The following is a 21,188-nucleotide window of genomic DNA, read 5'->3' as shown; positions in this document are numbered from 1 at the left end:
ACCTGTCAGTGTTTATACGCTCTAAGCAGCTTGCTGTGCAGTTTCAAAAGCTACTTATTTACTAGCTGAAGTTAATTCAATCAGAGCTTAATTAGTATGTTAGTAGTAATTAATTAGTACTGTAGTACACTTCTATTCATAACAAGCAATAAAGGAAGAAAGAAGAAAAGAAATAAAAAATGAAAGTTTGTTATTTTTCTAATCCTGGAAAGAAATCTCCATCATTCTAATCTCATATGGATATTACAGTTTTTTTCAGCATTTACACAACTTCATGTCTAACAACAAAACTGGCCCAGCAAAAAAGCATCGAAGGCACAGGAAAAAAAGGCAAGCAGAGTCTTTCATTTCACTGAGGCCCTCCTGATTTCTGAAAGTACGCACACTGCATACAGTTCTCCCTGGCCATGAGAATAGCAACCACTCTTCACACTTGTTCCTAACACAGCTGAACTATCTATCCCTTCTCCCACCTAGCAGGGCTAAGATGTCCAGGCACTTGCTGATCTTGTGTCCCTGGTTACCATCCCCTCAGTCACTCACAGGGCCACTAAATCCACTCTTGCTCCTAAATGGAACCCTTTCTTTGCAACTTAAGCACACGTTCTTACAGCCACATAATCTCAGAGGAGATAAAAATGAAACAGCTACTGATTCTACCTAAGACAGTCTGCCCTTTCAGTTTTATTATTTTTTTAGGAGGAATGAGGGAAAGAAGAGAGGAGGAAGAAGGACAAAAAAATAACCAGTTCAACTGACTTTAAAAAATTTTTTTCATCTATTTACATTTGTATCATCTTTATGAGACTAGCACACATGGTTTATACAATAAAGCCACCTTACTACTGAAAGCTGAAATACTAAATATGAGTCAATTTCTAAAGTAGAACACAGGAAACAAAGTTGCCAGCAATATCATCTTTAAAAATATTATTCAAATATAAAGGGAAAAAACGAAAACAGTGAATAAAATTTTTGAAACTGGCAACACTTCCAACAACTTGGGAAAATATTCATTTCCAAAGAAACTTATAAAACTTAACTGGTAAATGATCTGGTTTTTCAATCCTGAAATTACCACCATGCTCCCAGTGCACAGAAATGAATGAAAGCTATATGTAAAGATTCGTTTTTAAACGTGAATATAAAGTACCTAGTGATGTCTTCTGTCAGCTGAGAAGGATCGGGAGGATAAAACTTCACATTAAAGGTGAACAGCCAGGGAGGATCTGCAATTGTTAAATGCCATAGTTATTAATCCAAACAACAGAATGGCAATTTAATACACTACAAAGAAATAATACTATGCTATTTGTTGGATACCTTATCCCACCATAAATCAGTTTGCAGAATTTATTGAAAAGCCAGTATCATATAAAGCAAAAATGAAATGAAAAATAAAATAGAAATGAATTACATAAATAAACCATTAAAAGGTAACAAGTTCACTTTTTTTATTAATAATTACTGGTACTTCAACAAATCTTTTGTACGTGATCTATTATGCAAAAGAATTAATATAACCTCCAGGAACAGCTCCATGATAAAATTTTATTTTAAGTACATGATCTCCAGTGCTCAATATGCTCTACACTGTTTTAAAAATAAATTTTTAAAAACTCAGAATTTCTTTTTTTTGGTACCGGGGATCGAACTCAGGACCTTGCCCTTGTGAGGTAGGTGCAGTGCCACTGAGCTAAATCTTGAGCCAAGACTCAGGATTTTTACATTGTTCGGGGAAGGGGAATAATGACCAAGTGACCACAGTGGCCATGCAGGAAATGATTCATAGGCTAACTGCTCAGAAATCCCAAGGAAGCAAAAGTGCGGTAAAACTTCAGAATACTTTAAAATAATAAAATTGTTTCCCAGGTGTATAAAGTGTAAGCACAGTATACCTGTATATTGCATATACCTTGCTGTATTTAGCATAAAGAATGAATATATCCAACAACTATAACATAAATGACATTAAAAGTTAAAATACATTAATGCTTTGCTCTCTCATGTTTTGGTTGGCCTGAAAGAGAGGAAAACAAACACAAGGAGAGGGTTGATGAAATTTTTCTAAAAGAACTTAAATAATCTCACTGGTCTGAATTTCAAGTTCTACTCAAAGTTCACTGTATTTTTAAATAAAAACAAAAAAGCTGTTTCTGTAAGCTACTCCATTTGAAGGCCTCACGGAAACTTTGATTTATGCACTTGAAAGTTTCTTGCATTCTGTTCCCCTGTTCAGCATGTCCTTTTGTCCCTCCTGTCATCATTAGCACAAGATCTTCTCTCTCACTCAAAAGTCAATAGATCTCTTCTGAATGGCTACTGTGTACACACACGTCCTTCTGCTGGATTTCTGGCTCCATGCATCACTATTCTACTAATAAAGTCACTCATGCTGAACTCAAACAGTTTACACATTTAAACCATAATAAGGGGATAAGGATCCTCCTGAATATAAAGAGATGCTGTTTCTTGCCCTATAGCACTATGCTACCTGTGTCAAATACCCATGCATTGTGCACGCACACACACGTCTCTAAGGTGACTGCTAATCCATAATCGAGTGAAATCATCACAAGATTATCATTTCTTAATGGCACCTTGTTTGTTTTTCAGGTATTAACACTAGCACATGTTTGCCTGGATATGACTATAGGCATGTGTTCCTACTAGAAAACTTACAATTTAGGATATATTTCGAAAACCCAATAACGGTAAACATTTATTTTTTTGGTAGTAGGAATCCAGCCAAGGGCCTCATGAATGCTAAGCAAACACTCTACTACCAAACTACATCCCTAGCCCCAAGCTTTCTTTTTTTAATTGACAAAACTGCATAGACTTATGATATACAACATGTGTGAAACATGTATACACTGTAGAACGAATAAATCAAGTTAAAATATGCATTACCACAAATATCTATCATTTTTGTGGTAAGAATACTTAAAATGCAATATTAGCAATTTTCAAGTTAAACTTTTAATTCAATTATGTACTATCATACTTCTACCTAGCTATCTATATAAAGTCTACCTAAGTATGACTGTTTATATATTCATCATATACAAACTTTTAGACATATAGTCCTTTTTGTGTTCATTTGAGAAAATACTTTTAAGGCAAATTTTTAATAGGAACCATTAGGTTTGTGGATTGTCGTAGGTAACACAAATAATTAACATTTATCTTTGGTAATTGCCTATTAAGGTAAAGTAACCATAAAATCAGAGCAAAGAGTGCGTTCCTTCACCCATCTAACACAAGCAGAAAGAGGTCAATACGATAGCCACAACTTCATTTCCTAAACCTACTGTCACAGTGGAGACAGCACAGGATACCATTTAAAGAAATGGCTGCTAATGTTATTCCTCTTGCCAAACCACAAGGGCAGAAGTCCCGAAGTATCTCTTTAAAAAAATAATATTTCACAAATAATCAAAACATAAAAACATGATTCATAATCAGCAAGTCTTGCCTTCCAAAAGTTTTTCAAACACTGTTTTCGGAAAGTTTTTTCTAAAAGCTTTGAAACTCTTTAAAAATTTTTCTTCCAAAAAGAATTTCCAACAGGAAATATCTATGACTCTGAAATGAGTGGCACACACACACATAAACAAGAGGCAAAACAAAAGCCATAGAAAACAACTCAATGGGTCATCAATCCTATGTGAGGAGTTGACCTGTTCTCTCTCTGCTCGGGTCACCCGGCAGGCCTGGATGCAGAGAATGACTAAGAACCAAGCATCCGTACCTTCCTGAATCCAGGCACTTTACAGAGCATCTACAACTACAGAAGGGACAAAGGCAAAAGGTCCCAAGCTCTCTGATTCAGTTCCTTCCAAAATGTTAGGACAATGCACCTGGGTCTATCTATCCCCTCCCCTAACCCTTTCCACCATGAAATAAACACAAACTGATGAAACACCAAGATAAAAAATGCAAAAGAAAGAGGGGAAGGAAGGCAGGAAGGCAATGAATGTCAGAAAGCCAGCAATAATAATAATAAATAATAATAATAAATAAATAAGACAAGATGTCCAACCTGCCAGATCATCTGAGACCTTTCCACCCTTAGCACCAAATATCCCAAACCTAGGAAACCCTCAGTTCTGGGCAAGCCAGGAAGACTGGTCACGCCAATCAATGACATTTTGTAAAAGAAAAAAGATGAGCATAAAGGAAAGGAGATTAGAAAAAGAAGGTATAGGCTGGGGATATAGCTCAGTGGTTCTGCTGCCTGCCTCACAAGCACAAGGTCCCAAGTTTGATTCCCCAGTACCAAAAAAAGAAAAAAAGAAGAAAGAAAAAGAAGAAGGTATATGCTCAGAATAAAAGAGCAGAGAAGGAAAGAAATGATAAGAAGAATAAGATTAATAATGAAAGAGAAAAAAGAAAATAAAACTGGAGATGCTAAATTGAGAGATAGAAGGCAGGTGGAAAGGACAGGAATGAGAGCAGAGATTTGTTCCAGAAATAATGAATAAATAGGGAGATGCAGAGCATCTGCAGGTTAGTTCTCAGGGGAGGGCTTCTCCCAAAAAGCTCTGGAGCCGCGCTCTTAGAAGGAATTTGTTCTCCTGTCCAAACTTTCCAGCTGCTCGTGGCTTCCTGCCTTCCCTGCTTCTGTCATCACACACCCTGAAGCAACTTAAGTTCCCAAATCCCCTATCAGAGATGTGTGATGCTACCATTTCTTGCCACAGCTATCACGGGCAAGGCAATGTGCACAGGCACAGCCCACGGAGGAGGCCGAGGCCACTGGAGCCAGACGCCTGAGGCCGTGCTGGGATTCTACCCAACAAATGGGAAGCGGGAGGAAAGGAGCACACGGGCCTAACTACAACCCAGACTTGATGTGACTACGTGGAACAAATGGGAGCAGAGAACTGCAGAGACTGCTCTGCTCACCCTTCACCCGGAGTGCTCTGCCAGTGAAGCTAGGAACAGGGCACACAGATGCTGCTCAATTAAGCTCCACACTTCCACACGAGGACACAGCAACCGTGTCCCGTCTGCCTACAGCACAAAGCACCGACACAGCAACTGTGTCAGGTCTTCTTGCACAGAGTGAAATTTACAGAAAAACAGCTTCTCATTCTTTCCAAGAGGGAATAAAAGGTGTGATGTTACTTCACAGTGAGAGGCCCTGTGAGGGAACATGAAGGAATGGGAGTCGAAAGCCTCCTGAAAGGTCGGAGTCCTTAAGCCATGTACAAAATTAACAACCACAGTCAAGCATGAACATATGAGATGGTATAAATGCAAAACACAATAGATCATTCTATTATCATCTTATTTGTTACTCTAGGCTGTAATCTATAAATTTTATTAAAAGATGGAAATAGATGTAGAAATAACTAAAGAAGTATAATTATTTAAATACTCACTTTGCAGCTGTCTCTTTATTTCTTTTGCAGGATCTAACCAGTTCTGCAAGAGGGAAAAAGAGTTACCCCTTCAGAAATATCCCAGACTAATACACCAAAATAAATCTGATTATGTATTACTAACATACATCAATTTTAAAAGGTACAGTGTAAGAACATTCCAGAAATAAAAACTGAACAGTTTATATTTCACAACTTAACTATAAATACACTTTTACAAAGCCCAACTCAAAACCATTTTTCACCTGTTAGAATTCCACTAGATTAACTATTGATTTGCTTCTCAGTATGCAGGTGGTAGGGTGGTGTTAAAAATAAAATTTTTAGGGCCAGACATGTAGCTCAGTGGCACAGCACCTGCCTGCCAAGCATGACTTCAATCCTGAGTTCAATCCCTGGTACCACCCCCCCCTCAAAAAAAAATATATATATATATAATTAAAATAAAATTTTTAAATACTTTTAAGGTGAACTCTGTGGATTGTAATTTCTTGGATTTGAAATCAAACATTAACCTAATCATGAGACACGATTTATCTACATACAACCGTTATTCTATAAAGTGCCAGCAAATGACCCCTGCGGACAGTGAACTTAGTTCTGCACAGATGGATGGTTCCTACTCGTAAAGGATAAAATGTGCACTGTCAGTTGAAGTTTTATACGCTCCTATCAAGCACAATCATCTCAACTCCTAAAGCCAGCTCCTCTTCCTCCCTAGCTTCTCTCCCCTGCAACTGCAGCATGCAAAGGAGAGGTATTGCCCGGATGGAGACAGTACTTCCTTCCTTGTCTTTGTACAATATCCTTCTGTCTTTTAAACTTCATTCCAAATGAGAATACGATCATATGGAGGGAGCTCTGTTTCATCTGAACCTTACTTCTGCTCTTTGAGAAAGCTATCAGAAAACACAACAGGCAACCACTATAACACCTTATCACAACAAAAGACCAAATCTGAAGCACCATGGTCAAACCATCTAAGGATATTAAATCTTTCAAAGCTATAAGCAAAAACCCCCACAAGAAAAATTTTGTACATTTAAGTTTTTGTCTATATTTACGTATTGTCCTATACATGTTCTCCTATACTTTCTATTAACGTTCATTCTACCTGCTATTAAAGAACAAGTACACTTTTGAGATACAATAAACTGACTGAAATAACTGACTTTACAATAAATAAGTTTGATTCATCCTAACAACTATACCAAATAATGTATCATATCTGTGCTTAAACAGGATTTTGCACAGATATATAAAGCAAGGAAAATGTTACACAGGAAAAAAGGAGAGCCTGCTGTCATTATAATGTATTGAATTGTACAGCAGAACACGAATTTGCCCTATTAAAAGGCAGGGACAGCAGGATGCTGTGAAAGCAGTGGTGTGGACCTCCACAGTTTACTACGCTCCGCATGGGCTGCTCTCCAGGCAGCAAGGGTGCAAGGTGTGCAGGGCTCTGTCCTAACACTGGTTGCAGCCAGACCTCTCCATAAAGAGCCACCAGAGCATGGTCCACTGTCACATTCCTAGCGTCCCAGCTGCAGGGACCATTGATCTGAACAGTCAGTGGGGCTCTGCAATGGTATGTCCAGTACCATGTGAGGGAGCTGCTCTAATTCTCCCCTCAGAAAAGAGCCTGGCACTCAGCTTCCACGGCCTGCAGCTGCTGTCCCACACACAGCTGGCTCACAAGTGGCAGCTAGGATGAGTGCGCAAAGTGAGAAAAATGCAGCATTCAGCTTCTGGCCCAGACTGGACTGAGGCTGAGGGACAGGCAAAAGAGGGTCAAACGTGTGGCATTGGCAGACAGTGAAGCAATGACCACACTAAGTAAAACGGAATCAGATGCAACTGGTGCCAAACTGAAAAGAAAAGAAATCCTCAGACCATTAACACAGAGAAAGAGGAGAGCAGAGGGGGAAATGCTGGTCCAAGACAGATCCTTCCAAATGGCCAATTTCACCAGTGTGAACAGATACAGATGCCTCCTACACAAGAGCAAAAAAGGCTTCTTTCTCTGTCCCAACAGGTGGTGGACACAGCGTCGCCTTCTGTAAGCCCATGGATTGACCAGTGCTAGCCAGCTGGCACCTCCTATTCTCATTAGAGCACCAAACCCTGCACAAATTACCTGACCCTTCTGGAGGGCATCATGGGAGTCAGTGGGGCTCTACAGATCTAAGAACATGAATCACAAGTCAGCAAGCCACACATAGCTTCCATCATCCTCAGGACACTTTCTACCATGCTGACACTGGGACACACTGAAGGTCAAGTTGGTGTGGGTTCTCACTTTAGACCATATCCCAAAGACTGAGTAGGCGGCAGCAGTAGAAGTGACTCCTTCCATTCATCTCCCTGGTTTCCTTTTCCTACTCATATTCATTCCACGCTGCAATCTGCATTCCTGCCAAGGAGTAAGGAGATCTCCCTTCCCCATCCTACAACTTTGCAAGGGCTAGGGGAGATGACAGTACTTGTGTCCTCCAGTACTTGCCAGCTTCACACAATCAGTAAGTACTAAATAAATATCTGCTGATTGCTATCTGCTCTTTGATGCCTCCTTCCTCTCCATTCTGTGATAATATTAAATGAACAAGTTATATTACTGTATTACAATTCTAAAATAATTACTTCTGAGCACTCAGACTGTAGTTAGTATAACTTTATTGCCCAGAATCATAAATTCAAACAGTTAAAAATGATTTAATATAACTTTATAAAGAAATGCAAAGTTTATTATCTTCTCTCTTCATTGCCAATTACAAATAAACAGTAGAAATAAAACCTCTTAACAAGTGAATAAACAATAAAAATTAATTTGTCAGGTTGAACACGTGAGGGCAGCTAGGTGGATCAAGATATACAGATATTAAGGGCCAGGGATGTAGCTCAGTAGCACTGCGCCTGCCTCACAAGCAAGAGGTCCTGAGTTCGATCCCCGGTACCAAAAAAAAAAAAAAAAAAAAAGACATACAGATATGAGGGCTAAGGACATATCTGGGGAGAGCATCCACCTAGCACAGATCCTGAGAGGCAGGCAGGAAGACAGGGAGGGAGGGAGTGGTGGACAAAGAAACAGACATTAAAGGATGAAAAATGACAGCAAAGAATAAGACAGTGGGAGGCCATGTGCATGCGCACGCACACACACACACACGCACACACACACACACACGCCTCTCCCACCCATCCACTTTGGCACACATGGTTCTTAATAACCATATTTTAGACTTAAAGATTTGGCAACTACAGTCACAAATATAGACTCTGGACTCAGAAACACATGGAGTCAATCTATGGCTTTCCACCAGCTCTATGACTTGGACACCCTCTTTGGCTTCTTTACGCCTCAATTTCCTCAACTGCAAAATGAGGATCACGACATCTACCTGAGAAGATAGTTTTTGCCCAATAATTCATTTAAATGCTTCCTGAAGAGTAAATATGCATATGAAGGACTTTACCCAATAACTTTATTAGATCAGGGTGTTCCTTTCTTTTCTTTTGCAGTAATAAAACTAAATTAGTTTATTATCTTTTGGTCTATACCACATAATTTTATTTTTTCCAAATATGATGTTTTACATATATTAAACAATTTGGTATTTATATCTACAAAAAGTTAATCAGACTTTGGTTTCACAAACTAGTCACTACATTTATGGGCCAAATGAAATAAAAGTAAAACCTTTCCCCTTAGAGAAAACAGTCTGACAATGTCAGCCTTTTTCCAAAGCCGCCCACTCCAGTGAACACTCCCCTCTTGGAAACAGAGATGAGACATAAAAACATGATCCCTTCTCATAAAAATGGTTACCAGCATGACTACTTTAAGCTCCTCTATGTACATGTTAAAGCAATACCTAACTAAATTCTCCAATTTTTGCCTGATAAAGATCCATGTGGTAAATGTGTAAAAGGTGGATTTACCTACAGCCCCCATGAACATTCAGAAGCCTGACAGTTTCTATTTTAGTGATAGCTCCAAGTGACTCATGATCAAGCAAAACAGAGATCTCCTTAATGTTTTCCCAAACATTAGGTACAAGGAACAATGAAAAAATCAGAAAAGCTGAAATTCATGTCACAGTTCAATAAAATTTATCTTGATTTATTAAAAAATAAAGTATTTCTCCACCTACTCAAAAACAGAAATGTTCGGGGCCAGGGATTTATAAAGTTCAGTGGTGCTGCTGCCTGCCTCGCAAGTGCAAGGTCTCGAGTTCAATACTCAGTACCAAAAACACAAACAAACCAGGAATTTTCAATCAATTTGGTTCCTTTTTCTTCACCTTCCCCTACCTACCCCAATTCATTGCCAAACTATAAATTCAGTAAATATTCATCTTCTGAATGAACATCGGGTAAAATAATGCCATCAGTAAAAATTACAAGGAACCCCATAATAGGCTTCCAGCCAAAGTAAATTAAAATGTGGTCAGAGACTATCAGAACTATTAAATCAAATCAGAACACGAAGTCAGAAGGGCAATAAATTCACCTTGGAGGAAAAATCTGCTACACCTTTATTTTCACTAACTTCTAAATGAAATTTACATTACCATTAATTCTACATGTAGCAAGGAAGAAAAGCCTTTTTAATATCAACAGTACTTCTTTGTCACCCGCAGAAATAAAAAATACTACCATATCACATTATACTAGTTGCAGATCTTGAAACACCATGTATGCTAACAAATATTTTGAAAGCACTGTAGGAATCAAACTAGATACTGATGATTAATATATTAATCAAAACATATCTCTATTACTTTATTCCAAATTCTTATTAATATTTTGAGGAAATTACTTATTTACTGGCTTTCTTTGTAGTCCTGCATGCTTAATTATATAAGAATTCTACATTTAAAACAGTATTCTGGAAAAAAAAAAAAAGAAAACAGTATTCTGAGAAGTGACCTATGAATTCACTAGACACTAAAGGAATCTACAACACCAAAAAGAATTTTTTTTAAAATCTGCCTTAGAAGATTGCAAATTACACCTTACAGACACAGGCAACCACAGTCAGCACCAGCAGCAGCCCGAGTGTGCAGCTGCCCTTCGCAAGGTTCCAATCATGCCAGACCCAATGACAACTCAATATGCCTTTACAATACCCATCTTCTAGTTCTCACAGCGACTCTCCTTGACTAAAATTAGTCTCCTCTAAATCCGCATCCCTACTAGGCCTCAACTTTTGCACTTCTCAATCTATCCATGTATCATCCAATCTTAGCAATAATCTTCTATTAGGTTGGGTTAGCCAGAATCCCCATCCTTGATACTGGTGGCCCTCAGTATCTGAGTATGTTCTTCATCTACCATCATCTGGCAGGCATTGTCAGATGACCCTGGCCTGCTTTCAACAAGAATTCTAGTAGGTCATTTGGCCAGAACTCCCCAAATATGCCCTAGTGTTTCCTTTTGTAACTTTCTATCCACTGACCCCCAATTCTACTCCTTGACTATAAATTCATACTTTTCTTATATTCAGAGTTGAGCCCAATCTTTCTTGCCTACTGAAAAACATCACTGCAGTCATCCTTATACCTATTTCCATAGTCCCAAATAAACTCTACCTTGTTGTTTTAACAAGCATTGGAGTGCCTGGTTAACAACTCCTTTCCCTAAAAAGCACCTATTTCTCCTAATTCTCCTTTCAGGCTAAATCCTAAGATTACAGAGTTGGAAATTTTTCCAAATACCTAACCATGCCTTGTTTTTGGTGCTCCCCAATTTCACCAGGTAAGAGAAATTAACAAATCCAACCCAACTCACACTGTATTTCAGTGATGCTGAAAAGTATCAAAGTAGTTTTGTCTTAAATCTGCGTTTTCCCAAAGGAATTTACGGCACTGAAACAGACTCCCTTTAATCTACACATGTGGCTAAATTAGGTCTCATAGAACTCTATCATACTGCTGGTGGTGGGAGAAAAGTTATAGGCTTTCAATATCACAGTGAAACATTCACTATACATCTGGGAGAATGTGGGATTATAAAGTTTAACTGGAATGAATATAGAATTTTATTTAAAAATAGTTCAGATGTGCCAACAGTTTAGTATTTGAGTACTTAGTTCTATTTCTGGGGGGGAATGGTTTGGCTATCAGACAAATGCTTTAATTAATTTTCATAGTTAGCTGTGGGTATCAACTACATTTCTAAAAAGTGCCTCTCTCAATATGGGATGCAGCAAAATGACAATATGGTGCCTGGGCCAAATGCCAAACTCTATTAATATCAAAAAGTCAAGACAATATTCTTCCCTTTAAAGAGAGTCCAGAACCCTTAACAATGGTTCCATTTAGACATGAATAAAAGAATGACATGTGCTTGGGATTCCATATAGAAAAGAATAACATACTGATTCCACATATTTTAACAACATTTTCCATAATAAAGTTTACATAAGCATTTTTAAACAGACATTAAAGGGTTCTAACCCCAATGATGACAAGTTTTCAGATTCACCATGAGTTGAAAGGTTTCCAACTCACTATTTCAACCATGACAAACAGTACTATACTGAAAGCAAAGGACAATTTAGGTGTTTTTCATGTAAAATTTTCAGGCAAAGCATTTATAGCTTTGTTTCACCTTTACAACTGGTTGAAATAAGTATCTGAAACTTCTGTTAATACAGATGATATTTAACATGGAAAAGACAGACCCTGAGTAGTGGGATGGTTTAACGGTAAAGTACATCCTAACCATGCATATGGCTCTGAGTTCAATCCTCAGCACCAAAAAAGGAAAAAGACAGAAGAAAAAATGATTACACTTTTGTATCCTAATGTTGAAACTGTATGGGTTCCAAACAAAGCAAAACTAAGCTAAGTTAGTGTAACAGTAATAATTTTCTGTGGAAAAAAGAATATAATACTATGCAAACCTACACTGGAAGAATAAAAGTTCTTCTGCCTACATATCTTGAGGATTGGATCTTGTCTACATAAGCAAGAAGGAATAAAAAATTATATAATGCAAAAAGTTATGAAAGCAAATTAATTATATATGAATAATTAAATACACTGCTAACACTCTTTATTCCCCTGAAGTTGAGTTTAAATAAAGCTAGGTAAAAAATGGCTAGCATCTTCGGTCAGCGAGAATGCTGTGGTAGCCATCCATGCCCATCCTTACCCTATTCTCCACCTTAACACCCTTTACCTCTCCTGACTTCAGCCATCCCTTCCACAGCCAAGCCTTGGGACTTGTCATCACACAATTCTCTACTTCATGACTTCAGCATTCCAATTTCAGGTGCAATCACAGAGTAATGTGGAGAAAGGGTAACAAGCACACATTGGTACCAGCTGTTCTGATGACAGACAGAGGGAACAGTCAACTCCCCGAGTTCAGGGCAGGAATGAGGGTGGTGAAAAGCAGTCAAAGGAAAACCTCACAGGGTAGGATACTCAGGGTGGCTCTTAAGGAAAGACAGGCATTCAAATAGCAAAAAAATGGGAAAGACATTCTAAATGTAAAGAACACTGTGCAAGCAGATGCGGTATATACCAGCAAGACTCATTCCAGAGAGTAATTTGGTCTGTATTAAATATAGATAGCGTATGAGAGAACTAAGAAGTGATGCTCAAGTGGACTAAGGTCACATGACCAAGGACTGTGTAAACCACACTCGGGGTAAGACTGCACCCACTAAACTGGTTCTAAGCCAGCCAGTACAATATCAGATAGGATCACAAGTGCCTGGGACCTATCAGTCCAGGTACAAAGCAAAAAAATTAGACAAAGCAAGAGATGCCAGAGGTCCAAACCAAAGCATAATCTGTGGACAAAGAGAACAGGAGAGGGATGTTAGCAGGTAGCAAAGAGACCTTCCTGACTGATATACAATGGAGGTAAATCAGAGAAGAATCCAGAACCCAGCAAGTAACTAAGAGGATATGAGATTTGGATATAAGATAGGAACTAGACATATACACTTGAAGTTATCAAATTAAAATTTAGTGAATCCTACTATCTAAATATCACTCTTTCTTATGTAAAACTAGTGTTCCAGAAATACCAGATTTCTGTATATCCTGTTTCTACCATCAGAGCCTATTACTATATCTTACATATTTTACAACATACTGAGTGGTCTCCCTATTTTACAAAGATTAAGTGCTCCTTTGAATCTATCAATATAAAACCTCAAAAATTAAAGTACCTAATGACAGTCAAATGCCCATCATTCCCTTTTGCAGCTTTGAGAGCTGCAAAGAGATGGGAGTGATGAAACGTTAACAAGACCACCTTATAATTTATAGCCTTAGAAAAGAACTTAGTTTATTTAGTTAAATGTGTTATTAATTCTAAGAAGAGTGTTCCAGAGTTCTAATAAGAATATTTGCACACTATTCAGCAGGTATGCATACAATTTGTCATTAGTCTCAATGTAGAATTAAAACTACAAATTAAGAATTAAGGAATTACAACTAAGTTAAGAAAATTTAATTAACATATAATTATCATTCTTGGTATACTGTATTTCATCACTGAGATATATAAATACAAACAGTGATGGATGTAGGTAAATAACAAAATTCTCACTTACGCTACCATCTAATGACTGTTCTGTTCTGCTGACTGGTTTCATGAAAGATGTCTGGACAGTAATTCCCTTCACTGTGACCAGGTGCACTGGCTATCTTCAGACACAGTGGCCCCAGTGAGACTGTCCACAGCATCGTCTAATAGACTAAGAGGGCTGCCTGATAGGGTGCAACTCTGGACCCAACTTTTCTTCTTCACTCCTACGTTCAGCATCTTCTCAACCATGGTAATTCCTAAGAGCTGGGAGGTGAAGTAGAAGTGAAGGGGAAAGCCCTTTCCTAACGGTGAGAAAGACCTCAAGGTTAACTCGAGTTCTGCCAGAGTGGTTAATATTTACTGTTTGTTTAATTTACTTATGAATCTGAAAACCCTGAAGTTCCCTAACTTAACATTAAGCATCAGATCACCCTGACTCTCTTATTTAGTGTCTCAGGAACTCCTGGAATGCAAACAGTAACACACTCCTGATGCCTGGCAGATCTCCTTGAATTGAGCTGGCATCCACCTCCTCTGTTGTCCCCACAACCCAACATCAGGGCAAGAGCACCTTCACTTCACACAGTTGCTCACGCCTGTATACTCTCCTAGGCCTTCAAAGAAGCACATGTGGGTGCCCTTACGACACACCTGCTTAATACTCAGCATACAGATGACTGCACGTCTGCATGTAGAAAGTATGAATGGATTTGAACAGCATCCATATTCAGCACCAAATGCCAGGAATAGGTCATGATTAAGACAATCTTTATTTAATTTTAGCAACACTGGGGTTTAAATCTTGGGCCTCACACATGCCAGGCAAGTATTCTATCACTGAGCTACACCCCCAGCCCTTTTTATTTTGAGACAGGGTCTCACTAAATTGCCCAGGCTGGGCACAAACTTGTTAATCTTCCTGCCTCCTTCCTCGTAGCTAGGATTACGGGCATGTACCAACACACCCACCAGGTAATACATTTTTTAAAGTATGTTGCACTTACTCTTTGACAGAATATCAATTTTCCCACCATTGAAAATCTTCTACTTTAATGCACACGCACATGCATGCACACATGCACAAACACATATACACACTCTTGAACTGACTCCACTAGGAATTCAAGAGCTAAAAATTTAACATAATTTTTAAATCAGTCATTTTAATCTCAAATAATGAATATGTAAGATGTTCTATCTGCTATAATATGAATGGAAAGTGCCCAATACACACACACACACACACACACACACACACACACACAGAATTTAAGGGGTCCTCTCGCACAAGATCATTTTAAAATGTTTACCAAGTTTCTACAATACATAAAAATTTGTCGTAATAAACACATAAGATATTTTAAGGCTAAATATACAGAGATAAACTAGTTAAGAAAAAAAATACAACATTTCCTAAAAAAGACATGAATAAAGCTGAAATCACTTACTTTCTGCTCAAGGCTTTCCTGAAACAAAAGTCCAAAGTAGTCCTTTTCCAAGAGATTGAGGTGTTCACATACTTTGTCAAATAATACTTGTCCCTTAGCACGTTTCTGGGGGGCAGAAAGGAGGGGAGAATCTTTTATTTTTCAAGCACTAAAGATTCAACAAGTACTAGAAATTTATGAGCATGACATAAGATAAATAATTCATTATAAGTAAATACATTTGTTAATTTTTAGCAATATAAACTGAAATATAAAGTGAAATTTTTTCACTTTAGTCTTCCCATTCCCCCCACACAAAGCGTAAATTCTAAAAAGCATGACCAAAATGATCTCTGTCTTTATTGCTACACTATGTAAATATAAAATTACCAAAACATAAAAATGCTGGGAGTTTTTATTTATTTTTTAAAACAGTACAAAACTATGCTTCCCTCAATATCTAAAAGTAACTTAAAGGTATCACTCCCCCAGGAAAGTTTTTTAACCTGTTATTCAATGTAACCTACATACTTTATTCCCATCAACACTAAGGTTTGATTTTTTTTATTTCACAATTATTTGTAGAACACAAGTTGTTTTTATTTTCAATCTACGCTTCTATTTACAATTTTCTAGAGTGCAATGTGGTATTCACCTTTAGGATAAATGTTTTATATACAAGATAATGGAACTGTCAACAACTGTCTCTAAAGATTCAAAATATTTTGCCTTGAATAGATTTGTGTTCTTAATTTAAGAAGTTGCTCTCAACAGAAATATAAAAGCCCCCAACAGCCATAAAAGAAAGGCTTATTGTCTGATCAGTGGCAAAACATAATCAAAGTGGTGACTCATTTCCAATTAAGACGCACACCCTTGGGAAGTCCCAACTTCAGGGTCAGGTCAGACACATGCCACCTCCCCAGATCCTCTAACACAAGCTGTCACTAGACTATTACCAGCAGTGAAAAACCAACGTGCTATTGGATTTTTTCATTCCCCAAATCCTATCAAAATGTAGACTTTTCAGTTCACACAGTATGTAAAAATTAATGTTCCCCCCACACAGAAGAATCTAGTACTTTTAAGCCTTTTATAATGTTTCTATAACAGAATTACATCAAATAGTAAAGAAAGAAAAAGCTGCACAGGTTATAACATAATAGCAATGTACTATACATATCATTATAGACTCGCAGGAGTTAATATTCAAGTAAAGTACCAAGAATATTTACAATAGTTGTATGGTTATCATCTGTATATTTACAATATATAAAGAGAGAGCACTGGCTAAGAGTATTGGACTCTGCAGGCCTAATGTTAAAGTTCTAAACACGTTTAGCACTTATGAGCTACGTGACCTATGGTACGACACCTAACTTGTTTGCTTTGCTTCACACATGTATGAAATGGGTATCAATAGAACTGATTGCAAGGGGTGAGGTAAGTACTAAGTGATTTCTAAGATATAGCAACTATTTATGATGTTATTTGAAACTAGAATAAAAAGAATATTTAAGGTAACTGAATGTCTATAAATACACACCTCAGTTCAAAGAGAAAACACATTCCAACATTGGCTTAAGTTAGCATTGCATTGATTTATTAATGGTTTATTAATTTCTCAATGGTTTCCACCTTTAAAATAGAACCATGCTCTCTTGGACAGAATTTCCCCGAGACCAAGAGGAAAATGTCCACAGAGCTCATGCCCAGTCTGACACGGGTGGGCACACTGGGCAGTGCACCAGGCACAGGACAGGACTGGTGCATACCCAGTTCCTCCACCATGAACTATTTTGTGAACATCTTCCATTCCTAGACAAATGTGCCAATGGTGAACTCACTTCGTCTTCTCAGCTATAAAAAGGGATAACAGCTAGCTAATAGCTTACTGCGATCTTAAACTCGCCCAATGGGAAAGGGCTTGTCAGAGCAGCTCAATCGATCATGGCTGAGTGCTGACCCCAACTGCTCTTTCATTAGCACGCATCTAACATACATCAAAACGTCTTCTAGATACTCAGACTGCCCCTCTACTCTCCTTCCCTTCTGTCTCCAAGCATTAGATAGACTAACAGCAGGTCCTAACTGACTGAGCATATTACTTAAGCTTCCTGTTAGAGTTTGGATAGGGAATGCCCCCCCTCAAAGGCTTACAACAGTAGGCTTGGTCCCAATGAGCAATGTTCAAAGAGGAGCTTTTAGGAAGTCACTGAATCATGAGGGCTCAGGTCTCAGTGCATTAATCCATTGATAGAGCCATAATCTGATGGCACTGTTAAGAAGAGATGGAAACATTAGGAGACGAGGCCTACTTGGAGGAAGTGGGTTCTTAGGGGTAGGCCCTGCAGGGTCTATCTTGTCCCCAACCCTTCTCTCTCTTCTCTCCCCTACCCTTCTCCCCTTGCCTCAGGCCCCCAAACAGGAGCCAGCCAAGTGTGGACAGAAGTTGTCATAAGCCAGAACAAAACTCCTTCTTTAAAGCTGATTTCTCCAGGTATTTTGTCACAGCAATGGAAAGGTGACTAGGCCATCTCTACTCTCTGTGAACTCAAGTCTGGCAGGAAAGACAAAAATGAGCAAAGAGGCACATCTTGAGATGTGTACATGAAATATCAACACTGGAATCAGTAACTGTGTCTGAGGAAAACTACAACTTCACCAAGAACATGCCATCTGAGGTGAATCTTAAAGGAGGAAATGATTTTTTTAACAGGGAGACATTTAAGAGAACTTACTTTTCATTGGGGATGTTTGCAGAGCCTGGCAGAGTTGATTTTTATTCCAAAGACACTGTGGGATCCAGAAAGATGCAAAAAGGAAACCACCCGTACTGAACAAGCCATGTGAGAGGACTGCTGGTTACACTGCCCCACCCACAGGTGACCGTGAGGCTTGACAAGCCGAGAGGCTAACGCACATGTGGGACCCAGCCCCAAACAGACATCACTTCCAACGTTCAGTAGGGAAACAATGATAAAGTAGAAATACATGATCTCAGGACATTTATACTCAACTGCAAGAGACAGAAAACACACAAACAAAATAGTCTTACGTATCTACCACTCTGGATGACTAGGTTCCTGGTCCAATTGGTCTGAAGAAAACTGACCAGAAGCTTAGGAGATGGCCTGATACAAGAGCTATCCTCGATTGCAATGTCCTCCTCTGAGGCTAAGGATTACCAGATACAATCACATCTTCACTCAGGAGTTTGAATACAAGCTAGACACAGACACAGACACACACACACACACACACACACACACACACACACCAGCCTCTATTTGTTCAAGCGCATTCCATTGGTCTCACTGGCCCCATGAAATGCTCACATCTATACACCACTACAGGGACTGGAGTGGAACAAGGCAAATTCTGCTTACTGACACCAATACTAAATGTCAAGATTCTTATTTGCCTAGTGAATACCCTGAGAGGTTCTGCTGTGAAAAAATTGTTTACATCATTCAACCTGATTTTTCCACAAGTATTTGCCTAATGAGTCCACTGCATTTTTAATACAACATTTAGTAATGTATTCCACAACAGAATTACCATTGTGCAGGACACACAAGAAACAAGGTAGAGAAGAACTGCCACCTTCTGGCCCTCAGGCAACCATGGAGACTATTAACTGTAACCGTTTGATTAAAAGGTTTAGCTTGGTGGCGCCAGCACCTGCCTGACAAGCGCAAAGTCCTGAGTTTGATCCCCAGTTCCGCAAAAACAAAACAACAAACAAAAAACAGTAGCCAAGGGGAATTTAGTCTAAACTGGTCCAAGGCTAGATGTACCCAGATGCCTACAGAAGTAAACAATTTCCACAGACAAGGGACCAACAAACAGAATCAAAACTCAAAATAGGTAAGTAAACCAGCCACCATTATCAAGACTGAGACACAATCTCAGAATCAGATGTTCAATGATCCTTACGAATTAAAGAATTATCAAGTACAGAACATACAATAAGTATGTTTTACCTGTTTAAAGATATAAGTATTTTAAAATATTAAGGAAAAAGTGACTATCAAGAGCTTATTTTTAAAAGAATCAGATAAAAATCTACAAATTAAAAACTATACTAACTAAATTACAATCCAAACAGAAAATCAGTAAACTAGAAGACAGAACCCAAAACATTATCCAGATTGCAGCAAAGACAGACAGAAGGAAAATGTGAAGAGAGTGTAACAAGGAGGTTTTCAGATGTTTCATCAGACTCCTTGATGAGGGTAATGTAGAGAATACAGGAGAGGCAATGTTCAAAGATATAATGGCTCATACTACATGCCTTCAAATGAAGGGATTCAATGGCTCCCTAGCAAGATAAATAAAAACAAAATTCATTCATCTATATTTATTTTCTTCCACTATTATTTATACTCAGTAACACTCAAAAGGCCAGAGGTGGTAGAGGCTGAGACAGGAGAACTGCTGTGAATTCAAGCCCAGCCAGGGTCATATGATGAGTTCAAGGCCAGCCTGTACTATAAACCAAGACCTCGTCTCAAAAAAACCCAAAAATAAACCACTCAAAAGTTTCTGACATGTACAGTATTACTAAAAATAACAGATGTAAAAAAACCAGTGGGACAAGAGGGAAAAAAACATGAGCTAGAGAAAAAATAAAGTTGTTTAAGAAAAAACAGAAGTTACTCCTAAGAAACCTAAAATGGGTGTTTATGGAAGTTAATACAAAAAGGAAAATAAAACAGCATATTTCTTCCTATCATGCAAAGAAAATCAGATTCTTAGGAGACATATTACATGCCACATAGTAAGGTCCCAGATTATTACAAACTTACTCGGGTGTGCTCTGGCAGCTGCACCACTCAGAGGCTCAGCACTTTTGTGGCTTTTGTTTTTTTTGCCTTCACGCTGCTTACAACATGTCCCACCAGTAATAATTACCATTAGAAGGAGAAGGAACCAAGACACAAGTCACAAAGGCAGTCTATAGAGATGTGGGGACACAAAGTGAAAGGGTTCTTCCTGCCCTCCTGGATTCTAGTGCACATCACCTTTCTTGAGAATCACTGATTCTCAACTTGCTAGCACTGCAAGAAGAATCAACTACAGTGGACCTCACGTTACAACCGATCTGACATATGAACAACTTGGGTTATGACCATTATGACCAAAGTCTTGATTCATGACCTGAATCCTGCCCACTTGTGCTTCCAGATGGCCTCAGATACAGATTTAACCCTCAAAGAGTTCTGGAAGAACATTACCACATCCTTTCCCGTGTGGGGTTAACTGAGAAGTCCTGGGCCAATGTCCCCCTAAGGACACAGATTTGCCTGTACACAGGAGAGAGACTTTGAAGGCTGTGTAGAGGAGGCTGAGCCTTCAATCGACCAACCTGAGTTACAGCCAGCCCTTGGGAACAAACTGAGTTCGTAAGTCAAGGGTCCATTGTACTGGGTTTGACCACTAGCCCTGCCTCTCAATGAGCACAGGTAAATTACTTCTTTATACCTTAGTTTCTTCTCTTTAAAATAAAAATACTCATCATATGATGGTAATGGGTGATGAGAAAATTCAATGGAGTGAGTTCAAAGTGCCAAATGTTTGACACATTGATTCATTAAAGGGTGCTGAAATCATGGGTCTTTTTGGAGCTGCTTTAAAAATAACTAGCATTAAATATGATTTAAAAGCTTCAGTCATTTCATCTAACCTCCTTGCTTCACAATTAGAAAACTGAAGAGTTTTTAACTGATCTAATTTTTCACTTTGATTTTCTGAATTTCTTTTATAAAATTAAATTATTTGTGATATCTACAAATATTTATACTGCTACCCAGGAAGG

General features: G+C 38.4%; 1 protein-coding gene across 22 annotated transcripts in view; it reads right to left on the bottom strand.

Annotated features, from left to right (window-relative positions):
- Epb41l2 (erythrocyte membrane protein band 4.1 like 2) overlaps positions 1 to 21,188 on the bottom strand; it is a 216,421-nt gene that overhangs the window by 77,464 nt on the left and 117,769 nt on the right. For all 22 annotated transcript variants that reach the window (XM_013072659.3, XM_021259245.2, XM_013072662.3 and 19 more), the window contains exons 4-6: positions 15,389 to 15,493; positions 5,391 to 5,433; positions 1,154 to 1,229 (exon numbers count right to left, since the gene is read on the bottom strand). In XM_013072659.3, coding sequence (XP_012928113.2) covers positions 1,154 to 1,229; positions 5,391 to 5,433; positions 15,389 to 15,493 — 224 coding nt within the window. The remainder of the gene's footprint in view (positions 1 to 1,153; positions 1,230 to 5,390; positions 5,434 to 15,388; positions 15,494 to 21,188) is intronic.

Source organism: Heterocephalus glaber, unplaced genomic scaffold, assembly GCF_053883595.1.
Source record: "Heterocephalus glaber isolate CG9 unplaced genomic scaffold, H.glaber_assembly_v1.0 deba00001550, whole genome shotgun sequence".
Taxonomy (NCBI): Eukaryota; Metazoa; Chordata; class Mammalia; order Rodentia; family Bathyergidae; genus Heterocephalus; species Heterocephalus glaber.
Note: the sequence above shows the minus strand (reverse complement) of the source record. Positions and strands in the feature narration are given on the sequence as shown.